This window comes from Cydia strobilella, chromosome 6 (assembly GCF_947568885.1).
Source record: "Cydia strobilella chromosome 6, ilCydStro3.1, whole genome shotgun sequence".
Lineage (NCBI taxonomy): Eukaryota > Metazoa > Arthropoda > Insecta > Lepidoptera > Tortricidae > Cydia > Cydia strobilella.
The window spans coordinates 18529557-18557465 of NC_086046.1; the positions used below are offsets into that span (position 1 = coordinate 18529557).

The 27909-nt window shown below is 38.6% G+C and overlaps 1 protein-coding gene across 5 annotated transcripts in view; it reads right to left on the minus strand.

Moving 5' to 3' along the window:
* Positions 1-4292: 4292 nt before the first annotated feature.
* The window catches only part of LOC134742211 (uncharacterized), a 547188-nt gene continuing 523571 nt past the window's right edge, over positions 4293-27909 (minus strand). For 3 of the 5 annotated variants that reach the window (XM_063675216.1, XM_063675215.1, XM_063675219.1), the window contains 8 exons: positions 20088-20237; positions 16647-16806; positions 16150-16304; positions 15693-15822; positions 13384-15574; positions 13076-13208; positions 12066-12204; positions 4293-8443 (listed from right to left, as the gene is read on the minus strand). In XM_063675216.1, the coding sequence (XP_063531286.1) occupies positions 8274-8443; positions 12066-12204; positions 13076-13208; positions 13384-15574; positions 15693-15822; positions 16150-16304; positions 16647-16806; positions 20088-20237 (3228 nt within the window). In that variant the 3' untranslated portion in view covers positions 4293-8273. Of the gene's footprint in view, positions 8473-12065; positions 12205-13075; positions 13209-13383; positions 15575-15692; positions 15823-16149; positions 16305-16646; positions 16807-20087; positions 20238-27909 lie in introns of all 5 variants that reach the window. The other 2 variants (XM_063675218.1, XM_063675217.1) reach the window with 2 other exon arrangements.

Sequence of the window (27909 nt, forward strand, 5' to 3'; positions counted from 1 at the left end):
TTTGCGTTGTATTTATTAAGTATAGGTTCCCCGTGGCACACCGGTCAATTCGAACAATGTGATAATTACTAGATACGAGATCTACGTCGTAGTTTAGTTCTTCTTAACTAGTTATCTTTTGCAGTTCCATTCGAGAAACCAATTGTCATTTTACGCTACAATTATTGTGACGTTTTGGGATATCCATTAGATATCCATTGGATGTCTAAGTAATATCTTAAGCAAATCTTAAAGAGATCGTTTAAGATTTAAGAGGACATTCGAAATCGCGGAAATGTCAAATTTACATGACTTTCTTAAATATCACGTTATCGTTTCTGTTTCATATCTAGTGGATATCTAGATCATTGTTCGAATTGGCCCGTAAGACGCTTTTTTAATCCGGTCTCAAGCACTCGATGTTTCTGTCACATTTTCCTTACTTATGTACGGCGTCGATATCAATTTAAAATAAACTTAAACCACCTAACAAACGAAACCGCTATACCGCTCATTATTATTCACAACGACGGGACTTAATCGTGTAAAATCCAAGACCACGGGGACAACGCCGTCCTCAAACGTCGGAGGTAAATTTAAAACTTATTTTACAGTACATATGGTGCTACTTTCTAGCACTTTTCGTGCATATGTCGAAAGTTTAAAGGGCCATATGTACTGTAAAACGTTGTTCGATACACGTGCGAATAGGTAATTCGCAACTCGTGTCGATTCAAAACACTCCCTGCGCTCGTGTTTTAATTTATCGCCACTCGTTTCGAATTTCCTCTTTTCCGCACTTGTATCGAAAATAACTATTACGCGATTAAGTCCCGTCGTTGTGAATAATAATGAGTAAAAATCGTGAAAGTTTAAATCAGTGTTCCGCTATACCGCTGTCGAAACGTAACTCCGCCGCACACCCACTAGGTTATCTGACAAGACCACACGTGCACCGGCCACCCGTGAAGATAGTCTAGCTCTGAATGTTGAGTTAGACCTGGCCTTGGGCTTATCAGTCCAAAAACAGGCAGACATAAGTGTGGGTTCGTGACTAAAGTGTGTTTTCACCCAATCTGCCGAACCCAACCGTCATTTTTAACTACTGAAAAAATAAAAATTATTTTATTAGGTATTCAACTTTAATTATGTTGTAACACTTTTTTAACTTTTGTCAGGTTCTTAGTAAAAAACTTGGCAAATTGGGAAGTTGGCCAATCGAACCTGGGACTGGGACATAACAGCACAGCTTATGGTATAGGAATAAGTGTGAATTAGGGGTCGCTGCGCCGACATTTGAAAATTTGTGAAATTATACAAAGTAAATTATCGTAAATGACGCCTTATATCAGTAACATAAACTACTATAATAGGTAAATATTGTCATGGAACATATTAAAAGCAAACCATATCCCACATCGCAGTAAGAACGCGCGTAATTGTGTAGAAAAAAAATGTGAAAGTTGGCAGGTGGTAGCGAGGTAGCGACCCCTAAATGTTTATCAAAAATTCCCAAATGAATAACTAAGTGAGTAATAAAAATTAAAACTTTGATTTTTGAATCATCCTAACTACCATATTATACTTACTCGATGATGATGTTGAAAAAATTGAATATATAAAACTTTTATGTCCTATGCGGGGTGGCTAAAAAATAAGTGCATTCCCGTTGCCAGGTAGGTTTTGGGATTATACTGAGCAACTATTACTATGGGAACAACCACGAAATCGCGAAAAAAAAAATTACTCTGCCATAGAAATTGGACCAGCCAAAATGTATGAAACAGCCAAATTTCTTTTCGCGATTTCGGGGTTGGGGGGGATACTCCATAGTAAAAGTTGCTCAGTATAATCCCAAAACGTCCCTGGCAACGGGAATGCACTTACTTTTTAGCCACCGTGTATAAAAACAAACTACCTAATATTCAACATCGTATTCATATAACTTAATCTGCATTAAAATACCTACCGTATATTTTTGCAATAATCTGTGAAACTGAATTCGTTGGGGTACCTAAATAAAATATGAAATGCCATGCATAGCCGTAAGTACCTATCGTAATAGTACCAATGTGGCCTTCCACAGCTTTTATCTGATACAAAATATACGGGTAGTCTACTTATATGTTAATAATAGCATGATCGATAATTGCTCTACATTTTCATGAATTATGTCTACACGCTACATACTAATTATCGATAACAAAGTTTAGTTGTCAATGGGCCTATTTGACTCGAGAAAGTTCCAAATGAGGTGTCTAATACAAATGCCAGAATCTGTGGCTATGTAGATGGTGACATTGTTATACAGTGTACTCGACTCACAATAAATATACTTTGGAGAGTGGCAATTGACACGAAGAAACAATTGCATGATGTTTGAATGACGTTTACTGCAGATATTGTTAGCACGGCAGAATGCTAATCGATTTCTACATTTCAGCGGCAGTTTTAATCAAGTGAAGCCATTGCAGGAATGCCAGTTTTAGCATTATCATGAATATCTCCGCGGAAATGTGAGCCTACGTAACGCAATATTAGGTTGGGCTATGAGAAAACAATGAGGGATTTGCATAAGAACAACACCTTTAAAAAGCGGTACCAACTGAGTAAATAACGGTATTCTGCTCATATGATACGCTACGGGGGACAAAAACCTCTAGAAGGTTGTTAAGTCAGTTGTTTGGATTTATTGTTTTATTCAAACACTTGTTTTAGGAACCGATTTTTCAGTTACCATCCGACATTTAACTCATCCGATAACTATTCCAAAGAATTAATTTATGAGAATCGTGTTATCAATGGAATACCTACTATTAGTTGAGTATAATTTTAAATGACACTCCGAGTACGACTAGTTCTTTATTCCTTGACAAGTCAACAGCCAAAAGCCAGTGATCCCAAGTGATCGCTGCTTATATAACTTTACAGAATGAATAACTGGTTTGAATGAATGATGGAATGATGTCACTTGAAACATCAATCACATTACTAATTATTTAAATTACGAGTTTTATAAATTGAAAATGATAATTAACGTCATCTGAATTATTTAATTCTGACAATACTAGCAGCAAGTGACATCATTCGACATAATAACAACAAACTTAATAATATTTATCTTATAACTAACACTACCTATCCGTCTGTTTAACTGGGGACTGAATAATTGGCTCTAAGTGAACTTACGGAAAAAAAACTTACTTTCGGAGCGCTGGCAGTAATGGCAATACAGAGAAGTAACGCGGCCGGCTTTATGGCTTCTGGACTGGGTATTCTTTTTTTTGAGTATAAATAGAGTCAGGCTAAGCTAACTGCTCCGTGTTTGATAGCACAGTGTGCAAGTGTTATTTAAAACGCCATAATTTCATAGAAGTATGACGTGCCCACTTCCACACTGGTATAAAATACGGTGCGAAGTTAGCTTAGCTTCTCGCAATCATCCTCCTCCGCCGTGCACGGAAATCCCGCGCGGACTATACCAGACAAATATATTTTTCTGTGTACCGAGGACCGAATTTTTAGTCTTCTTTTTGCATTTTTTTAAGAACGATGTTTTCTGCTCTATACAGCACAACTGATGAGATTTTAACCTTTTCGACGCCGTGTCAAACACAAAAGCTGTCACTCGGACCTCGGACGCCACGTCATCGAAGTGTCCAAACTAAAATTGAACTGGATGCACATGCACGTGTACTCGTGTAGGTCTAAGTTGCTCTGTGACCTTGGTGGTCTTTGGCGTTGGACGTGCGGTGCCGATATATCCGTCATTGGCGTCCAAAAGACCTTCTTTTGGATTTAGGACCAATCATGTAATCAGAGTTTGGGCAATCCCAAGAGGTGCATAAATTTTCGAATTTTTTTAGTTTTTTCTATATCTGAAAAGGGGCATAATCCACCTGATGTTACTGCCGACATGGCTCCCTTCCCTACTTCAGCTGCCACGAATGCTGTCGCAAATGCCGGTCCCGCATTCGCTTAGACAGCCACGAGAGACGTTGTTCCTCGCATACAGATGCTGCATAAATCATCTGTCAAGATGTTAAAGGCCTTATGATGATCATGTTCAAAATCCGATAACGCCTTTTCACCAGTATCTGATTCACTAAACCTTGCTAAGATAAGTGCCATTGGAACGATTTCCAACTTGCTGGGAATTAATTCTTCAAAACGCTTTTTATGGATCTAATTTGATTGGCCTAATACAGATAATTTCAGCGACTTCTTATTGTGACTTATGTAAAGATTAAACTTTATAGGAAATGTGAATTGAAAAAAATATTTTATTAAATAGGTGTAAATCAAACAAAATATCAATTGGGAACGGAATCGTTTATTACCCATCTGTTATAGTTAAATTATACAGTTATTCTACACTTTTTGTACTGTTCAAAGTACCTACCTATCTCAAGTATTCTATTTCTTAGGTTAGAATGTACGAACAAATGCACCGAATACCAAGGAATAATTTATATTAAATTTTCAATTATTTCGAATTGTGCTCCAAAATTAAGTGGTAGTTACCAATCACAGTACCTCTTGGATCCTACGATTATTTATAATGAATACAATGGTTATAATACGATTTTATTATGAAATAAATATGCCAATTCGTTTCAACTATGTATTTTACATGACAATTAACAACTATGGATAGGAATGAAAGAAATAGGAAAGTAAGTAGGTACATCTGAATAATCGCGATATAAATAATTTAGCGAAAAGGATCAAATTATTCGTAAACAATATCAATTTATATTTAACCTTTTTTTTAAACAATTTTAAATTATCATTATTTTGTAGGTTGGATCCGTTTCACTTAAATATTTCAATACAAGGAATAAGAATTGTTATGACATGTTTCAACATTATTTTCAGTCGAGACAAAAAATAACCACCAGGTTTACATTATTTTCCGTAATTTTAACGCAAACAATTGTAGTTACATACTTAATTTCCGGAGGTAAATTGCATAGATGTTATCAAACTTTACTAACATTACTATTTTTAGGTATGTATTGATAAATCAAACACAGGGTTACCACACCCAACATGGACGAGGACGATAATATGAAATTAAACTGATATTTTTAATAGTTCGGTTCTCTACAAAAACTTCTCAATTGTATAATCGTAATAACTATTAATTAGTAAATACCCAAATGTACATAACACTTTAAACTCTCGCGTTTTGTACACATAATGAATGTTATTAACGGGTCTAACGTGATTAAATTTCATCATTTTCCCTTTTTTCCGACGGTTCAGCTAAGCTGTGGTCATGGAAGACTAACGTCCCAGCAAAATGTCAATTGAGATATTGGTAAACAACACTACACTACCCGACATTAGTTTATATAAATGTTCGGGGTAGACAAATAAATTTATCTACCCGTTTCTGTTTCCGTTTCTTTAATGTTTGTTTCGTCGGAAAAAGGTAAAATAATGAAATTTAATCGTGTTAGACCCGGTAATGACATTAATTATGTACCCAAATGTATATACAGACGATTCCTGTCCAATTCGGATTTACAGAATACCAAATACATCGTATCAATAATGTAGGTAACCTATACTAATAAGTTAATATTTTAGATATCGATCGTTTCGCTTCGTTTATATTTATTAATAATTAATAATAGGTATAAATCTTCCTTTATTGTCTTCCATATTAACCATTAAACAAGGCTGGGGTAATTTAACCAGGGAATCTGGTTCAAAAGTATACAAACGAAGTTACAAAAAATATTCACCTATGTGAAGTGAAATGTCAAATTGTAAATTGAAGGTATAGCAACGAAAGTAGTAAATTCGTTTTGAAACTTTATAGCAAAGTCCCTTAACTGAAACTGTGTGTGCTTAACGAGTGGCTTTCGTGAAAATGTTTGTTATGCTAATAAACTAGGAGGTAATCGGAAAAAATAATCCTATTGAGCCTCTATTCCACTTTGCCTAAGTGAACTTTAGGTGCTTCAATCAACCAGTCAGCAATATTGCAACCAATGAGATCAAAGCAAAGTGTAATAAAGGTCTTGGATTAGTATTAGGCAAGATTCCATTTCATAGGACATCTACATTTAGAATAGTTCTATACTAAAATGACCCGTCTTTTATTTACAAGCTTCGGTAGCGGTATCACACGCGCCTAATGAATTTTATTTTGTATATTTATATTGCTACATATTATCTGTAATGAAAGTGTGACGAGATATTAGTATAGCAACTTAAATATTATTGACTGTTATTGCTAGTTACGCTGTTTCTCTGCAATTTCTGCGAGTTCAAACAAAAAATAACTTCTATTTCTATCGACATCTTGTTTGTTCACACGTAAGATAGGCTGGGATATAAACGGACAGTTTAGTTAGATAAAAGGATCCAAATGACATAAATCAAGACTTTCGTCCTAAGAATCCACTAAAAAACATGCTTGTTGGATTTAGATCCACTTTGCAAAACTATACAAATTAGCGGTAGGGTGAATTCATTTTAATTTAGACGCGATTTTGGACATATGCAATTTAATAACCATAATAGGCAAAGGTTTACAACCATAAGCAATCAAAATATATAGATATAAACAATTACGAGCAAGTAAACATAACAGACGTACCTTGACTTGATCCAATGATGTGCAAATCAACCGGAAAGCATAAGGTACGAGTATTTTAAAACGGTTGTCAATGAACTGATAAAAAACATTTAGATTTTGCGGGTAAAAGGAAAATTGCTCCCATAATACATTTGTTACTTAGTGAGTTTTATAAACAATTTGGTAGTTGCAGTATATAAGTATGTATAATATATAACTGTTAATACCGTATTGTTTTCTGGTTGAGTGTGCACATTGCAAAGTGGGAAGCATACCTTACCATCAGTTAAACAAATTGTTATCAATTTATCACTTTTATCCCGGAAATTATTTCCCAGCGCCGCTATCAAACGTTCGGCATATGGCGCTTTATTGGCTTAACATTTTTTAGTAAACCCTTTTGAGATTCATGTTGCAGAGGGAGTCGTTTGCTATAGCAACCCAAATTGTGGCCTTTACAGTTCCCAAGTCAAGAATCGCCATAATCACGCCAATATAAATATATAAACGAGAAATTCATGATATGTACCTATGTATACCACAAACGATCGAAGACCCGCAAATGATACAAATCAATAAATAGCATCAATGACAAGTAATATTATGTACACTTAACATACTTTAGTACCCTTCGATTTTAACGGATTTTGTAAGGTTAAAAAGTTACACTATAATATAGATGACTATTCTTTATAATTAATAGGTGTAGTTACTATTACGCGAATTAATCATCGTCAGTATTTACATAAGTACCTAATAGTTAATTTACGTGGCGATAGTTGGACGATACAACGTTTAATTAGTTTAAAAAAAGTTGCAATTGACAATAGCGCCATCTCTTAGTGTATTAGTACAACTTCAAGCCTATATCGTGCAACTACCGCCACGCACGACACTACACGAAAACACATTTTATTTTCACCCTAGAACCAACAGCTGAAAACGCTCCGTTCGGTTATAAATGAATCCATTTAAATGTATACGAAAATAAGTGGGACTTACAGTATATACAAAAATATCACATTACTTCGAGGCCGCAGCTTTCCATTTTCTTAGTAAGTAATTATTTCGTCTTCTTACCTAAGTCGTTCGAAGCGTAAGCAAGACATCGCTGGGAGTAATCAACCGTTCGTATTGCTATTGTAATAAAAGCTATTATCGCTCGTACAAACTGTGTTGCAAGCGTTTACACGCAGATAAAACAATCTAACACAATAATTACGCAAAACAGGATTGTGAATTTCATTCAATGCGGTACGATTTTGTTATACGAATTAACAGAAGTAAAAGTTTTACCAATTTGTACATCAAACACGTCTTCATACAACTCGGCCCATTTTCTACCTTACTAGTAAAAACGAGGAAGATTTCAAAGACTAGGTGCTTCGTCGTAGTTTCGAGTTAACGTTACAAGAGTGAAATTACTACACCTAAAAGTAGGTAAGTGTTTTATATCCATTCTGATTTTGCCAGAGTAATTCATTTCAGTAATTTTCAAGATACAGAGACAGTATCAACGGGGCAAAATCAAGATGGATTTACAAATACGTAAAACGTCTAAGAAGCCGCAGCCACACGGACGCGTGCAGCAATCAACAACGCTACACTAGAAAAACAATTTGGCTCGCACAAACGCGGAAGCGGACATACACTTAAGTCACCGTATCACATAGAAAAATATAGTTTTTAGGACGCGTTATTGCTAATAGGTACAGTCTTTGGTCTCCTCGTCCTCGAGGAAGTCGAAGGTGGCGACGGCGGCGCGCTCGGGCTCGCCGAAGCGCACGAAGAAGCCGTCGCGGCCCAGGATGGAGGGGCGGCGCGCGCGCGGCCAGCGCAGCACGCCCAGCCCGCGGCTGCGCAGCGCGGCCGCTGCAACACGCGCAACGCTTACGGCGACTCTACGGAGACGGGACGCGGACGGGTCACGGGTGAGGGTGAGCCCGCACTCCGCAGCCAGGCAAGCTCCCGTCTCTCACGCGTTGTCTAGCCTAGCCTAGCGCCTACTACTGTTGAGGGGGATACTGATACTTCCAAACTCCGGATATATGACAGACCTGGCGACAATCGCTTGCGCTACGACAACGAAACGCTTTGTGCCTCTATCACTCTTTAGTGCGACAGTGACAGTTGCGTTTCGTTCGCTACGGAGCGTAAACGATTGGCATGTTGATTACGCACCCAGCTTAAATGTTTCCCTTTTTGCAGGATCTGGTCGGATAAAATACTGATTAAGTATGTTAGAGCCATTAATTGCGGGTTAGCCAACTAACTCGGAGTTAACATTTCAAACAGGGTTAAATTGTACTGTATAACTCCAGTTTACCGGTTAACTCTGAGTCAGTTTAGTTGGCTAACCCTAGAACGCGTAAGTGGCCCTAATAGTAATAATAATCAGTCATTAATTTTTTATTCGTAAAAATCTATAAAAAAAAACAACAGTTAATCGTCAGTAGCCCCCTCATCTGTTTCTTAGACCACATCCAAGTCAAAAAAACAGTATCTAGTAGCTTTCCCTGATGTAATAATATGAAACTTATCTACCTGAAAGTTTCTCGGTTCATAAAACACGATTTACTCTCAAGTAGATCATTTAATGATCGGCCTACTGCTTTGCAAATTTTATGAACAGAAAATATCAGTAATCTAGAGTCAGAATAAATAAGAGATTATAATATTAACTGAAAGTTAAAAACAGTGGTAACAAATGAAAATAGTCCGATCGGCGGTGACCAGTGAGAAGCGAGTAGAACGAGCGAGTATTTGCTTCGCGAGCAGGTTTTTTTCTAAGGCCTGAGATACACTTGTATGTATTACTTACGTAAATAGGGACAAAGATACTTGTTAGAATGAGATAACGGTATTCATATCTCATTCTGTAGTATAGCTGTGTCCCTACTTACGTAAGTAAAACTTACAAGTGTATCAGGCCTAAGAAATACTATTCGCCGTCTGTGTGAACAGTCCGAATAGTGATCAACGATATGCATTTCCTGCATTCTCAGCGCACGATTACCTTAATTTCAACATAAGATATGACATCTTTCTGTGGATTTTATTTGCAAAGCCGTACGGCATCTCGTATGACGTCTACTCGAGATGAGGCGACAGAGTGAGGTGCGTGAGTGAGAGCGGAAACGTGACGTGGCTGGACGTGACAAGGACATGACACACACGACGCCACCTGTCACTGACAGATGACGTCGCTACATGACAACACATGACAACAATATTGGCACGCGAATTTTTGAAAGATTGGCTGTACCTTCAATTACGTCATTCATTTGAATACAGAAGCAAGGCTCCATTTTAATAAAAAAATAGTTTCATTTGACTAGGTAATGAATTTTTTTACAGTGTAATTGCATATACATACATATTTTACGCTTCGATTCCGGAGTCAAAATTATATGCAATACCTAGTAATAATTCGTATCGCGCGCTTATTTATTTGGAACGAAGTACAAAATTCTATACGCAATGAATCGATTGAAAATGCATTTATTTAGAAGAAATAACGCGTGTTAAATTATAGTAATTATCCAGATAATTACTGTTTGTTTCAAAAATTCACGCTTAATAATAAATGTTATAATAAAGCATTGACAAACTAAAATGACAATGAACTTAAATTAAAAGTCAGCACCGTCAAACATAATCAAGATTGAAAATGAAACCCTTATCCCATGAGTGTTTAATACATGTTTATCAGTGCCAGAAAACTAAATAATAAAAAAAACAAAGTTGAAAGTACAAACATACCAAAAGAATTACAATCAGCCACATTAATGATACCCACTAATACTTTATAAATATTTAAGACTCCCTATAGACGATCACTTTTTTGCGCCATTATGGGACTACAATTTGACTTTTTATATGAATTTTCGTCTATGAGAAGCCTAACAGAATTCTTACAAAATGTGACCCGGATCTAAAATGAACAAATACTGCGAAAGCTTGAATGATAACAATGAAGTGTGTTGATCTTCTCCGTGTCACCACAAAGTTGGTTAAAATGTTTAAAACTCATTACACGCAAAGGTAATTATATCTGTGAAATTAAGAAGTATTCATTGCCATGATTCAGGCTTACAATATTAACATTTCTTCGTTATAATAACTTCCCGGTTTCATTGGTAAACTAATTCGATCTTAGCAATTAAAAGTAGTGCAAGGGTCTCCAAAATGTTTGAGGTCTATTGATTACCTCTAATAAATAGTGCTTTATGATAAACGTGCGTAAGCGTGAGAAACATGGCATGAAAACTCACGAAATCTCATGCATCTCTAAAATTAAGAAATTTCATTGCAGTTAGACTCTTCGGGAGCTACTAGAAAATCCATTACTGTTTGGGCTCTAAATGTATCGTTTTTACGAGTCCAAGGAATACTTTGGAGGCGTAAGAAACTGTTGGCAATAAACATATATGTGTAATATATCTCAGTTTTAAGGCCGTTCCGTCGGTTTGCCGCTGTCTCTGTCACATTTCGCAAGAATGAACGCGCCAAGTGTCAATTTTGATCGAATTTTGTCGATTTTTATTTATTTTAAAAACGTTACCCTAGAATATCGAAATTCGAAAGCTATGAAATTATTATTTAAGTAAAGATTGTTTTTTCTTCTTTTTTTATTTATAGTATCACATAATAAATAACCGAGTAAAGTTGGATTAAAAGTCCGAGTTAGAGGTTACTTTTGGAATTAATTGTATCGAGCGAAGTGTCATAATTCGTGTATCGGAAGCTATGATATTAAAGATAATAAAGTCAAGAACTACATATATTTTTTCCACGTCTACGAATATCAACGCCTCTTAGAAAAACAGGATCATATAAGGAGATTTTTCGCCTTCTGGTTTTCCGCCTTAACCGACTTCACGCCAGAAATTAAAGTTGTAAATTGAAATGTTCCATCGCTCCTTTATTTTTCAGCCGCTTTTTTCAATTGAGTAATTACTTTGATAGATTACAAGTTTCTTGTGTTAATTTGGAGACCCCTGCCTTAAAAGAGTGTGTAAGTATTTACCGGTCTTCTGCCTCCGGGAGCGGTGCAGGCGGTGCAGCCGCGAGTACACGGGCGGCCGCGGCTCGACGGGGGAAGAGCCGCACGAGGACGGCGACGAGACGCTGGACGCCAGCATCTGATCACGTCCAGCAGGTTGACGAGAGAGTGTAAGTGTTTACCGGCCTTCTGCCTCCGGGAGCGGTGCAGGCAGTGCAGCCGCGAGTACACGGGCGGTGGCAGCTCGTCGGGGGAGGAGCCGCACGAGGAAGGCGACGAGTCGCTGGACGCTAGCATCACCTCCAGCAGGTTGGCGAGAGTGTGAGTGTTTACCGGTCTTCTTCCTCAGGGAACGGTGCAGGCGGTGCAGCCGTGAGTACACGGGCGGCGGCGACGGCTCGGCGGGGGAGGAGCCACACGAGGACGGCGACGAGTCGCTGGGCGCCAGCATCACGTCCAGCAGGTTGGCGAGAGTGTGTAAGTGTTTACCGGTCTTCTGCCTCCGGGAACGGTGCAGGCGGTGCAGCCGCGAATACACGGGCGGCGGCGGCTCGGCGGGGGAGGAGCCGCACGAGGACGGCGACGAGTCGCTGGACGCCAGCATCACGTCCAGCAGGTTGGCGCGCGCCTGGAGTACAGAACACTGATACTGATATTTAAGAGCGGAGAAAGTAGAGCCCGTGTAAGCTCTGAAAGTGAATGCTCGAAGCTGAAGCCGCGAATTATTGTTGAATAAGTTTGGATACATCTAAACTGGGACCGGCTAGACAAACTGGTTTGGGAATTGGGAGAAAATGTGAAATAATGCAATTTTTTAATAAACATTATAAGATAATTCTAGTTACTCACATTGTTAACAGGTGATGTATAAACTTTTTCAAGAAAAAGTAAACCGACAAGCGTTAGCGTACGCAGATATTGAATGAATGTATTTTATCATTTATTGTAGAAACATTCATTTTATTTATATGATCGTTGACTTAATTATAAAGATATTACAATTGTTATCAGTCGTTATGATAATAAAGATAAAATACGCATTATAGGATGACTATTGACTATTCAATAAATTTTAACAATAATATTTGCCTACGTCACAAATTATCACCGTCAATCAACAATTTATCATCGGATTCTTTTCATTTAATTCTGCTAAAGTTCCCTGTTCTGCCTTCGCTCTGATCCTGAGGACTTCAGCCCTATTACAATACTTACTTATACTGTTATTAACAGTATTACTTTATAACCTGGCGGTATCAGATGGTTGGAAATGAATAGTGTCGTCGTCTAAAATTGTGTACACTGAATTACATTTATTCCGCTCGCTCATAAATCCCATAATGTGACCATTTGAGTGACCTTCAGCAATTTCGAGATGCATCGACAGAAATATCATTAGAGGCAATTTCATTGGCGCTTGACTATCTTAACTTTAGATGCTGGCCTCTTTGCAGCAATTTGGCCTGACCTGTTCAATCAGGTCGTGGTCGTGGTTTTACCTTAGGGTCGCTGAAGTCGATGTCCTTCTCAACATGAACCCAGCCAGTCGGCGCCCACTGAGCGCCATCTTTCTGCGCCTGCCCTCGGTCTTCATTCATCACTTCTGAGGCGCCCTCGCTCTGACGGATCATTCTGAAAATAAATATCAAGTACGTCATCATTGAGACGTTCACGCAATCTTAAAACCAACATACAAATGTAGAAGAACTTTTTCTCTAATCCTACTCTTAATAATCACCATAATAACAAACCCCTATAAGTGATTTTTGTTTTTAAATGCAATGCAGTTTATAATAATGGGACTAACCTGTTTAGTTCTTCAATGACGTCCTTAGAAGTGGCAGCTTCATGGAAACTGAGCGTGTGCTCCTGTTTGACGATGATCGGCTCCGGCGCTGCCGCCACGCCTTTCTTCTCCACCACGGGGATCTTCGACCGCCGCGGCGACGCGGGCGGCCTCTTCCCGCCCAGCAACATCGGTATACGACTCTTCTCTTTAGGCCTCTCCCTCTCCTTATTACTTACTATCACAGTTTCGGCAGTGGAAGTGCTCGTCGTATTCGATTCCGTCATTTGAGGCGAGCCCGTTTCGGGAGATGAATTCTCCTCCTCTTCGGGAACGGTAACCAAAGCTCCCGTACTCCGCCTACAAGCGCTCAGCACTTCTTCGACTAAAGACACTTCGGTCTCGCCGTTGGCGAAGGGGAAGCTCGATGATTTTATAAGACACGTATCTAGTTCTGGCAACTCGCTCAAGCCTTGCTTCAACAATATTTTTACAGCAGTCTCTTTGAAATCCTCCGGTCGACTAGAATCGATATCACATGACCCCTCCTCGAACTTTTCAGACATGTCTAAATCTGTAATTTTACTTAGGTCATTCGTCCTATTGATTTCGTTCTTCCGTTGTACTTTTAAAAGGTGATGCTCATCTAATTCATTTTCATCGTTATCCGTTCGTGTAAATTCGTCGTAGTAATCCTCTGATTCTACGTAAGGACCTTCACGTTCGATGAAACGTGCAGTAGACCTTGGCTCGGATACGGTATCACAAAATTGGATTCTCGGCCTCTCGGGAAGGACGTCACAGGAGTCGTTCTCTGAGAAGCTGCTAAAAGAGTCTGGTCGGGGACGGTCTTCTGAAACTTCACTTCGCGGTCCTATTGACTCATCATCGAAATCGGCAGCCGCGTATGGAGGTGGCAGTTCTCTTATTTCAGATACGGGTCTTGAAGACACTGAATCAGATTCCTCTCTATCACGGCAATACTTTTGCTGTTCTGCGATAAAATTAAGTACATTTTGAAGCGCCTGTTCTCGATCTTGCAATGCCATCGCTTGAACATCGTGAAACCGTAAATGGGTATTGCCGTCAGCTGTCGGTAAACCTCTTGAAGAATTTGATGCTAAGCTCTTTGTGCTCTCATATTTAACTAGCCTATAAAAGTCCCGGGTGAAATCAAGCCCTACGTTTGCACAGTCGCCATCCTCACTCAGCGCTGTGCTTGATCGTTTGTCTGGAGCGTCTGATGTACTTGACCACGAGCCACCAGGTGAATGAGTTCTGGAACATTCCCATCGCTTTTCAGATGTCTCTAAGTCTTCTCCTATTCTACACTCGTCAATTTCGATTGTCGCGAAACCACAGTCGTTCCATAGACAATCTCCTACGTCTTCCTCGAGTTCTAAAGCGTCATCTTCTCTTATACTCGGTAGGGTCGATAGCGAAATTTGCCCAGGTGTAGTTATTTCAGCGAATGGAGATTGTCTGTCTCTGAGATCCTCACATGATAGTGATAAGCTCCAATCTTCTAATTCCGCTCTGTCGTACTCAAGCTCGGCTATATCTCGATGTCGCTGTTGTAAGGCTGACCTGGCATCGTCTAACTCGAGCCAATGTTGAACATAGTCAGCATCGTATTGCGAGCCATCTGCTCGCTCATCTGCCGTACTTCCCCACGAGACTCTTTCAGAACTCGTTGTGGATACAATTGCTGGTCGCCTTAGTGGTCTCTCTGGGCCTGGGTTTAGATCTAAAACTAACATGCCTGAACTAGGCGTTGGGCTGTCTAGACAACTCGTCGGGCATGTTGTTCCAGCGAGTAATTTCAGACAGAGATGACTATCGGAGAAACTTCTCACAACGTGTTGAAAGGGCAAAACTGGTCGTGAGGGAGGGTAGCTACCTCGGACTCCAGCGAACGCTACACCGAATGGAAAATAGATATAATCCGCATCGGTTCCTAGTAGCCTGGCGTGCCGGCGAGATTCTCTGGGGTTTATGGATACTATTGTTTGATTATCTGTTTCATCAGACGCTTCGTTAAGGTCGGGTAGGGCTCTGTCCGCCGCATGGTCACTTTGCCTTGACGCGTCGGCTTGAACATCGCTGGACATTGTGGAGTAGCCCTCATCTTTGGCGCCGCTTTCTGGAGACTCTGCACCTGCTTCGCCAGTCTCACAATTTTCTTCTTCTGTCACCTTATCTCCTGCTCCATCTGAAATATTTACAAATGCCATGTAAATGCCCAGTTTAAGGTTCTTTTAGAAGTTCTACTTCTATAAGTACTATTAGTTACTTAGTAACTACTATTAGTTTGGCTCATACTGGTTTACCTTTAACAGGATCTGAACAGGCTTGTGGCATGTTGAGGCTTAACGTGGCTGGTCGGGGTGGCGCCGCCCAGAGCGTCGGGTCCACAGCAGACAATGCTCGGGCCAGGTTAGCAGGGGTCACCTCCAAGCCCTGTAAACACAAAGAAGATTAGTCATAAATGTTGATAAGAATGATGTGTAAAGGTTTATGAAGCATTTCCGATTAGATGAGCTATTTAATTCTAAAATATCTAGTCGCTGTGTGCTGTAAATTTACCAGCCAAAAAGTAGGTACCTACCGTCTCAAGTACTAATCATGGTTCCTTTTCTGCCGATCCAGCTGCGGGGAACCTGATGCAACTTCATCAGACTATCAATTCACCTGGCCAAAATACCCAAGTCCGTACTGCGTCTTCTTTTCGTTGTTCTACATGTATACTACGGGTTTATTACCCATTTGTTCATCAGTTCAGTTTACCTTGAGCTCAGTCCAGATGTCCGCAAGTATCTGGTGCCGTCGCTTGTCGTCGTGGCAGAGCGCGGGCGCGGGGCCGGGCGGAGGGGGCGGAGGGGGCGGCGGGGAGTCACGGAACGAGATAAGGGAGCCGCAGGAGCCGACGTCCACGAGATGCACTGGAATTTGGAGAAGATTGAGGTTTAAAAAGTTTATTGGTGAAACCTTGGTCTCCGATGAATCTGTATACAGTTTCAAATGCCTAAAAGAGTTTATGATCTTCAGGAAACAGCTCATACTCGCTTCGTTTCACCGAAAGGAGCGAGAGGTCCGACTTGGTGTCAGTCAAGTGTTTGGCCCTAGCTAGGCTCTACCAGTGCATTAAGCGCATCTTAGTTCTCGTTTTCACATTGCAGGTCCCTGGCGGGTGTAAGCGGAGTGACAAGCGAGGGCCGCGGGACGGGGCGTAGCTGGCGGACTAGAAGCGCGCTCAGCGTCCGGTTCTGTTATATCGCTCTCACCTTGCAGGTCCCTGGCTGGCGTGAGCGGGGTGTGCGGAGTGGCGGGCGAGGGCCGCGGGACGGGGCGTAGCTGACGGACTAACAGCGCGCTCAGCGCTCGGTTCTGAGCTTCCAGCTCTCGGACGCGTGCTCGTGCGCATCCCAGCTCTTCGCGTACGCTCTGGAAATTAAGGAAATGTTTGGTCAGTGTCAATTACAGTTCATTCTACTTATAGTAAGCTTTGGGCTTAAGTTACCACCACAGACAAGCACGAATTTCTCTCAAAATACAAGAGGGCTTAGGTAGACCTCGCGATAACTCATTGGGTATTGGCGCCTTCACAAACATCTTAGAACTCCTTAGCAGCTATATGCAAGTTTCCTTACGATGTATTTCCTACAATAGCAAATGGTAAATTTTGGTTGAAATCTAAGTTTGAGGTGAGGTTTGAGTAGCTACGACGTGGCGCACAAAGTATCAATTCAAATAAATAAATACCTATATTTTTTAGTGCACCGTACAAAAATTAGTACACGGAGCTCTTATGGGATCACTTCGGTCTTGAAAATCGGTTAAATACGTTTTTTCTTTACGCATCAATTAATCTGTATATTAAAATAGTAAATGGACTAAGAAATGATTGTTTCTGTCTGGCAGTTCTTAAGCTACGAGTACGTCACCATTAAGTGGGTATAATACAGCCATTAATATAAATAATAAATCAATAAATAAATAAATTTATTCCCTTTAGATCATTAAACCATATATAATTGACCCATCAGCGCAGAAACCAAACGCTCAAAATTTTCAATAAGAATAATGTTTGCCAAGTAAAGAGGCTATTTCGTGAATTTATATAAAGCCTTAATCAGAATTTTGCACTGAACGATATCAATTACGAGATCGTTTCGACCCCACTCTGGGATCGTCAGACATCTTCAAAATAAACGCGTATATTTTAATTACGCTTCATTACTTAAATTAAATTCAAGTAGAAGTAATTGACAAGCGGTAATTAGAAGGGGAGGGGAGATGCAGATAGCGAGATGGCAACAAGACATTGCTTTCAGTGTTGCCAACTTAAATTTTGAAAACATGGCCCCTTAGAGTTTGTTTAGAGATTTCCAAACTTTGTTAAATTAGTTTAAACGTTAATTAAAGGCGTATGAGTTTAATTAAGATGGTTGAAATATAATATTTTTGGAGCAGCCAAACGCGGGAGATAATTATAATTACGGAAGACTCCGAATTTGGACGGCTTCGCGTCATTAGCAGGAATTTCAAAACGTCAGCCATATTAAATAACATGCATTCACGTCTTTTAAAGTAAACACCTCAAAACACGTGTATACTTATGAGCATAAAAGAGAAAACAAATTAAAAACCGATATTTTTTTTAAACGGGATTTTTTTAATGATTAAAACGGCTAAATCTCCTGTTCTCACTGTTTCTAAATGTAAACGTTTCTGTTACTCTTGACTATAAAATATATATTTAACCTACACAAAAAAAACCGGCCAAGTGCGAGTCGGACTCGCGTTCCAAGGGTTCCGTACATTACACAATTTTTAACAAAGTATTTTTTTATGTGAAACGTGAGTTTTAAAACCCGTAGGGTCGGATCAAAAACTAAGTAATTAAGTCTGACTCACGCTTGTCTGCACATTTCAAATAGGTTTTCCTGTGATCTTAGGTAAAGAACTTTTTTGTGTATTTTTTTCAAAATTTTAGACCCAGTAGTTTTGGATCGATTTTAATTTTAGTTTAGTTTTCCTTTCCTTTTAATAATATTCTAACATAGTTCTCAAGTAAAGAGTTACTAACCATATTATGGAACCTATGTTTTCTGAATTAAATGATTTTTATTTTTTTATTTTATTTTGGAGATAAAGGAGAACTAAGTTAACACTTAGTGAACCTAGTGGTTAAACGAGCCCCACCTGTGAAATTTCGATAAGCAAAGACAATGATTAATAACTAAATATTGCAATGCCTCTCATCACAACATTATACCGCCATTTGACTCGTATTCTATCTCAAGAATATAATTAACGTCACCCACCTTATGATTTGATTGATCATCCCCTGAGTTTATTGATAATATAATGGACTTGATATGCAGATGTTAGGGCGCCATGTGTGGAACGTCTTAAGGAATTATCTTAAGTAATAATTAGAGGGTCGAGATGAAAGCATGTCTCTCAGCTAAATTAGGTGGAAATTAACACGAAGATGTTGATTACAGGTAGGAAATTGTGAGTGAAATTAGAAAGGCAATTAAAAAAAGTGTATCAATTATATAAACAGGTAAATTATAAGGCATTTGTTATAGGGGTGGGTTAAAGTGTTATTTAGATAAATTTAGTCAAAGGGAGTAAAAAGAAAAGCAACGTAAAGCGAGTACCATTAGTACTCGCTCAATCTCAATGTAAAAGTTACTTCACAAAAGTTAAAAGTACCCACAGAGAACACCTGTTAAACTTTCAAAAAACAATCAAATGAACGCAGCCGTTCCGTGCACCCGGCGCCATCTTTGAGAAGTTCGCGCCAAAACTAAAACAACATGGCGGACATTCGCAAACTGGATTTAAACGCAAACACTCGTATTATCGGCCAGATTACGTCCAGATTACTGCGGGCCAAGCTTTGGAAATTATTACGGTAGCAGCTAAAACCGGGATGTCCCATTTCGGGCGATTTATGTGCGAATGTAGCCGCATAATCCGCGACGGCGAAACAGGTCGACTATAATTATGAGAAAACAATTTCTGGGATGCATCTTAATGCTTTTACTGGATTAAGAGATACAGAAATTGGGTCGAATTGTGTAAAATATTTGGGTGCCATTAGGCGGGTTTGTTTTTAGCGAATTAATTTTAAGGATTTGTTTTCGGTAAACGACGTGCGGTAGGATTTTCATGCAATATAGCGGGTAAAGCAAGCTTTAACTGATCTTTATTAAACAAATCTGTTGCTGTAGGAGACCTAGGTATTTGTTGTAGTTTGTAGACTCCTGGATTGTCCTAAAGTACACATTATTTGTTTTGATAAACGACTTTCTAAAACGCCGTTGAGCATCTTGTATCTTTTTTAAAACCTAACACTTTATGCCCCAACTCAACGTTGCTGTATCACCGTTCCTTTCGACCATTCCTTCTTGTTCACTGCTTTGTTTTACACTGCCATTCATTCTGCTGGCAACAGTTGAATGAGAAAGGCCTAGTACATCGTAGACGTCTGTCTTTAGTAGTATAGAGTTGTTGGTGATAATTATTAAATACTTTTTGTGACAGCAATGCTCGCACTAGCTGCTGCGTGACGTCGTGGAGCCGCCGCTCATGCTCCCCACCGCCGTCGTTCGTGCTCTGCCGTCAGCGCCGACAGCTCTGCTGGCTCTGGTAGTGCGCCGCTGAAGCCCACCACCCACCAGTTCTAAAGCGCACTATACATGTTGCAGTACCTTTTGTGACAGTAATGCTCGCACCACCTGCTGCGCGACGTCGTCGAGCCGCCGCTCATGCTCCCCCCCGCCCGCCGCTAGCTGCGTGCGCAGGCGCTCGTTCTCCGCCGTCAGCGCAGACAGCTGGCTCTGGTAGTGCGCCGCTGAAGCCTGAAAGGAAGCCATGCTAAAGCTCTTGCCGACCATAAGGCCCAGTTTGAACTGGAAATTTTGGAAGTTTTACAGCGAATTTTGCAAGACTGTTTTACTTGCTTGGTAGTTATAACTTAGGCACTTTAATCAAATTTGGTATATTGTTGATGTCTGAAATACAGCCATGCTAAGCTCTTGCCGCTCCAATTTCAAAACTTAGTTTGAACTGCAAATTTTAAAAAAAGGTAATCATTTGCAAACCTAAAGCAACTTCGGTATACTACAACTCCTCGATCACATAATTTGTAAATCTTACATATTTCGTTTCGTTGCATTGAATAAGGCGAACAGTTGTTAGAAATAATAAGATATTTTATAATAATTAATGTTATAAATAGGATCGAAGTACGCTTATGCGTAGAATGTAGCTAATGAAAACTATTTAGAGAATATTCAAAATATATTCCAAACAAATCTAATCAACCTCGCGTCCTCCCGTTAGTTAACTCCCGGAAACCAATTTAAGCGACATGGCCCGCAAATGAAGCTTCATATTTAGGCGTCACGGCTTCACTCGCCGACCCATTATCATTTAAAAAACACCCCCAAACTCCCATCATTCGCACTCTTAATTAAGCCGCCCACAGTTACTAAAATAAACAAACCAGTTTTATTTGAACTCCCGCGTTCCAATCGACCAACAATAAGGCTGATTCTGAGTAAACAATTTGTTAAAGTTTTGATCGTGTTTTGATATGACTTTAACAATCGCTTGATATACGCTGATTGGTACCGGCGCGAACAGACGATAACGTGTCATTCATTGAACTATTATTACTACGTAACCGGCACACAGAACCAGTATTTTGCACCATGAGTTGATGTTGTTTTGACAACAAACCATAGAAGCGGAGCGTGAGTCTCGCGACCTAAACGCGTGAGCACCATGAATTTTACGGCGCTTACGTTTTCTTCACGTGGTACAGGTTGCGATTGCGACAATTTCATCGTTTGGTATGACTTTTCTATAGTAATAATATCTCAATGACTGCGAGCCGTGTCAAGATAGTATCATAAATCATAACAAGATCAAAAACAATAACGAATTGTAAAATTAGAATAGGTTTCAGTTACCCATTAGGAATGAGTTTTCCATTCATAGTTGAAGGTCTCTGGTGTGACACGATAAAATTGCCAATTTAATGCTGCGGTTTAATTGACTAATTTAGTCTTTCGTGCGTCGAGATACGGTCGCGTTTGACTTATTTATTGTATATGCCTTTCATTAGGGTGAGACACAAAGAGTCTGTTTGTCTGTTTGCGCGCCCGTCTGTCTGAAACAACATGCGGTTGATACAAGGGGAAGGCTTGAATGCCGCTGCTAATTTGGATTTTTATTCCAGATCTGTGTTTGGTTTCTAAATGGTTTGTTTTTGAGGATATAGTAAACAGACCCCTTGCCTATTTAACGGATATAAACAATGGTTTTGTCAATTTGGGCGCCCTTTCCTTTATTTTAATTCCGCAGGCATTTTGAAGGTTGTTTTTGATTTTAAAAGAAAGAGTTCGCGAAGAGCAATAGGTAAATAAGAACCTTTGATGTATTTACCGAAATAGTAGACAACATAACACAGTAAATATTTACTTAAATTCGCACTACTGTAATATTATTATCAAGGTTACTAATGGAAAAATAAATGATTTTTGTTTTGAAAGAGTAACGAGTAATGATTATTTCTGGTTTGACCCTGTCATTTTGCAAGAACATTTCTATCAGAAAGGTTAGTTAAAATTTAAAAGTAAGTTAGCAACCATAGACAAACATGTAATTACAATTGCGGACAAAAATAGAGACCGCGAACTGTTTGATCAAAATTTAAATTAACGCAGGAATTTCACCGTTGCAGTGAATTTATAAAATTTAATTTATATTTGGAATTCGTGACCGCAGCTGTAGCAGCTAATTAAACTGAATCTCCGTACTGTAATTGCTTTTCCATCAATGACAGAAAATAACTTGAAATCGAAAAGTACTTTGAAGGGTATAAAGCTGTAGATCGTCGTAAATAACCTTTGCAGCTCCGCTTTTAATACGTAACAATTGTCTGCATTTAAATTTATTTATACGTTATATAAATAAATTTCTGTTTGAAGGTGAAAGGAATTTGGTGAGGAGTCATGTTAAGGTTTAATGAATGGGAATTATAAAAGGAATTTCACTCGCAGTGAGTACATTATGTTAAAAGTATAAATTAGGTAATGTAAGTCTATAATAAGGGTAAATAAGTAATGTAACAGCAAGGAAAGAGTTTAAGTAGTTAAGTCTGTTTAAACAAAAAAAAGAAAATGAATTAAAAGTCACAATTTGTTGAAATGTGTCCAAATATTTGCGTTATCCTTGAAACTACAGACATGACGGGACGGAGCAATTCATTTAAAAGGTACGGCATTGGAGATTTTATATATATTTTTGCAACGATCAAGAACTTAAATATCCATTTCTTTAATATTGTCTTCGGTTACCGCAATAGTTACACATAAAATAAAACTTTGAAAACGAACGAACTATGAAACGTCGGGATGTAATATAAATTCAATATACGCGATATAATCCGTTTTCATAGTTTTATTTTATATCTATTTCTTTATTGAAATCATTTATTTTTATATAGTGTTAGTACTAAATTAATATTTAGAGCGCTGATGGCCTAGCGGTAAGAGCGTGCGACTTGCAATCCGGAGGTCGCGGGTTCAAACCCCGGCTCGTACCAATGAGTTTTGCGGAACTTATGTACGAAATATCATTTGATATTTACCAGTCGCTTTTCGGTGAAGGAAAACATCGTGAGGAAACCGGACTAATCCCGACAAGGCCTAGTTTCCCCTCTGGGTTGGACGGTCAGATGGCAGTCGCTTTCGTTAAAACTAGTGCCTACGCCAATTCTTGGGATTAGTTGCCAAGCGGACCCCAGGCTCCCATGGAGCCGTGGCAAAAATGCCGGGACAACGCGAGGAAGATGATGAGTACTAAATTAATATTTAACTACCTATATCTATATTTATAAGATTGACTAAGTACTTAAAGTAAACATACGCATTTTTTAATTGAACTTCTGCAATTATTAATTTAGGAACTCTGTAAACTCTGCTGAAAAACGTATATAACGTTGATTAACAAAGAACTTGCGTAATAAAACGTAGTTTACCAGCAAAAATATTATTGCAGCGGTCTTTAAATTCTACACCTGCTGGTAATAACTGGCTTATTAAATCCCGAACGAGTAATGTACATGACCATTCCGAATAAATGCATTACCTGTCATTAGTTTCACGCCAACAACGGCCTAATGCCGCAGTTAATAAATAACCGGCCGTTTTTTAACCCTTGTTTAGTTAGTGACAGGTACAATAGCTATTTTATTGTAAACGGTTACAAAATCGTCAGAGAATTAAGATAAACAATTCTTGCTAGATTGAATTGGCAATTGTAGTTTAAAATTACTAAGTGTAAACGAGGTGTTGGTGAAGTATCTAAGTAGACGTACTTATACAAAATGGTTTATACCTAATAACAAAAAAGTTCTGTGATATAGTATTACAAAAAAATGTGAGTGAAAAAAGTATTATTTTGGAGGTTCATTGAAGAAAACATTAAGTTAAAAGTTTTTAATAACTTCTATGCGGACGAAGTCTGAAGATAATTGGTACCTGAATCAAACTATGAAATAACCATATGAGAGTAATTGTACTGGTATTATTCGATATTTGTGGTTAGACATTGCTCGACCCCTAGTGACCGTGTCGATTTATCAAATGTTGTTCTTTTGTCGTTACCGGGCACGGCATCAGAGTTTGCATTTTTATGTTTTCTATAAATAAATGGGAATAGGAAATGAAATGACATTGAGTAAAAAGTTCTCAGGGATGTTTGTTAAGTTAAAAATATATTTTGTTTTACACGCTCACTTGAGATCCATTAGTAAGAAGCGCTTTGTCACTTTATGCTATGCAAGTAGTAGAAGAATTAGAAATAATATACGATTTCAAGCTCACGTGACGTGATACAATCTGGCAAAAAGAGTAGAAATTAAAAAGTGGCAACACTGTAGTGTCGTCCCTTTCAAATCAATCTAAGAAAAATGGGACGACACTACAGTGTTGCCACTTTTTAATTTCAACTCTTTTTTGCCAGACTGTAATTTACATTATATATGAACTTACTATTATAGTTTAGCCAGGGATTATCTCATTTCAGACATAGAGAGACTAGCACCCAAAAAAAGGGATAAGTATAATTTTTTTTCTCCTCATTTACTGTCAAATTGGGTTTGCGAGACTGTAAAAAGAAACATACTTGGTACATACCTCGTTTTAACAGTAGTAATAAAGTTAGATAAGTAGACCAAAAATTATAGCATCTACATTTAAATTGTAATTATCACGTTTAAATAGAAACTAGATTATCTTAAACCTAGAGCCTATTAGAACTTTAAAAATGGACATGACTCTCCTCCTTCGAAAATTGACTCCACGAAATTCGTAACACGTATCTACTATAACCATTTATCCTCACACACATAATTGAATCACTGACGCAATTAACTATAACGACATGACGTTGCAGAATCCCATCGAATCAACACAAATGGCGTAAGTCAAGATTAATCCGAAAATAGTTTACAAAAGCCCTTTCAGCGCGGGTGGCGCCGCTGCGGCAATAACTGGAATTAAACGTGTATCATTAATCATGGCCTGGAGTGTAGAAACCAGTGAGTATACGTCACTTATTGAAGACTTTATTACATTGTGTTAAAGACTATTTTTGATTGATTGAGGGCTTGGATAAGTTGGTGGGCGTAGACATCATTAGCTTTGTTTGTAGCGACGTGTAGTCGAAAGCTTTGATGAAAGCATTTGGTTCATTGGATTGACTGTTTGTGAATAGGTAGTTCGGTTGCCAATTAATTACTAGTCATTATTTTGGGTTCTAAACCGTTCACATAGCCAAGGCGGGGTTGGGTAGATGAAGATTTAAGCCCGAGGTCCTTATAGTCGAGGGAAAATAATAATATTGGCATCATTAATAAGTTTCGCCATATTCTTCTGGACTGATAGAAGTACACAGGAGCAAATACCTAGGGAATCCGTGCACACTGAAGGAGCCAGTTAGCAACCTGAAGACCTTGCTAGGTTTCATGGACAAGCTGGGGTGGTTAGAATAGGCCTACCTCGTATTCACGCAAAATAGGCACATTGGATGTCGACTTGCGGAAAATGCCCAGTAGAACTAACTAAATTTCGCCATGTTACTATAGTTTGTATGTCTATAGGTATATTAAGAAAATAATCGGTGAACATAATACACTTAAAAAAAAACAACCTCAACCGAATACGGAACTTTCTTCTTGAAATTGAAGTCGAAAAAAAAAAATAGACAATTCTGTTGTTTATTATTACGTACGTCAGTCTGTCAAGTACCCATGATCCGTCATTGTGTAAGATTTTTGCAATGAGTTTTTTAAATATATTTTCGTATTGTGTTGTGTTTTCGAGTTTAGTGAGTGTTTGTGGACATTTAAACAACACATTATATCCACTACCTATGCGTACGTATCAAATTCTTTAATATCCGTATTCGGTATGTAACCCATCCCATATACGTATCCGTATGTATATTAGATATCCATAATATGCATTAATAGTTGAAGAGGAAGCGGTTAATACGCCTTCCCATTACATCAAATTATCTTATCGGATTCCGATCCAAGAGGTTTCAAAGTTGAGACGATGGCAGCAAAGTACAAGCGGTGGCGGATAATAGAAACGGTGTATAGGTAATAGGTACACGACTTTTATAATACCTACTTTTACTTATCTCTCGCTCTTCCAAGCTATATATCCCACATGGTGATGGGGTCAGCTTTCCGAATCTTTCGTTTCCACTTCGCTCTATCCCCGACTGATTTGTGTTACTTCCTTAAATCATTTTTAATTTAATCGTTATGTTGTATTTCTTGCTGTGTACCTTTTTCTTATTTAACTATTTGTTCTTTGTATGTTATTTTATGTCTCTTTTCTTCTTGTCTGTTACCTTCCGTGATTCTTCTCACCTGATGGTCTCATCGGAAGATCAGCGCTGGAAGTCACCAGCAACATGCTGAGATGAGACCATTTCCAGGCCATATATAGACAAATACATACTTATAATTATGATAATACATAGTAAACACCCATGACTCGGAAACAAATATTTGTGTTTATCACACAAATAGATGCCCTTATCGGGATTGGAACCCAGTACTATCGGCTTCACAGGCAGGGCCCACTAGGCCATAACGGTCGTCAAATTCAGTTATCACCTACAATATTCAGTTTCTAAGTTATTACTATTAAACATTAAATACTTTATGGTGGTGACGCTAAAACATCTTTGGGGATTAAAGGGGTTTAAGCGACTTAGTCTGCGTGGAATTAGTAATTTGGGGGGCTCATTTTGTTATCCGATCTGCTTTTTATTGATTTCCTATACAAACTTCCATGACTTCCATCCCTCTTTTCACAATTGTCGGAAAATGCCTAATCCATGGTTAAAGCTCGCTCGAAAAAATCTGGACCAGATAACCCCTGCTATAGGGTCTCTATTGTTTGACATAATTATTGAAAGTCATAATGTAATGATTGTCATACTTTAGTTTTTCTCAGAAACGCGTAACTTTTCAGGATTGCCATAAAAGAAACCTAACCTAACCTAACCTATCTATAGGATAACCCGAGGAAAATCCTGAAAAGTTAACGGTTTCAGAATTATGACTAATGATAATATGACTATCATTACATTATGACTTTCAATAATTATGTCAAACAAAGGGACCCCCTGCTATCACTATTTAATTATGCTTTAAAACAAATCGCTGATTCTTATAATTTAAAACCGAGCACCGGCAATATTAGCCGAATAACCGAACTAGTAAAGTTTAGGGCAGATCATAAAGGGACCCTTCAACGGTAGGCTATTAGTAAATAACACAGGACTTTATAATACGGATGGATTTGAATTGCGTAGTAAAAAAACTCGGTACAGGGCGTGAACCATGTACCTAAGTATAATAGCGGGTTTCGTATTTTCATACGAGATAAAAAAACGACCGGTAAAAGGGCGCATCTCCACTTCGCTTTGAAAATAGCGATATATGTACTTTTTTAAAGGTCATGAAACTCATGAATGAATATGAGCATAAAACCGTTATTGACTCAGACGGCTGACTTTCGGACAAACGCAAAGACGAATGGACAAGATCAAACTTTATCGTTTCTATTTGTGCTATTTTACTAAAACGGGGGATTTTTAAACTTCTATTTCTTAAGGCTGCGACGAAAAGCAAACTACTGAAGTTTCTAGAGGTTATAAAGGGGACCGTTGGAAAGAAGTTCATTAGAACTGATATTTTTGTTAGAAATGCTAAATATGAAAAACAAGGGGCACCTCCAAATCTTTTGATCTGTATGTTGTGTTTGAAAGTTTGTAGAGGCATCCAGGGTAGGTTATATTAGAAGGGCTGCACCCCACAATGGTTACACTATTAGTGAAGTCTATAATAACTCGTATTTCGGTTAGAAATGTTGAAAGAGAAAAACAAGGGGTACTTACAGTTATTTTGAACTTAAAATGTTGAATAAGTAGATTCAGAAA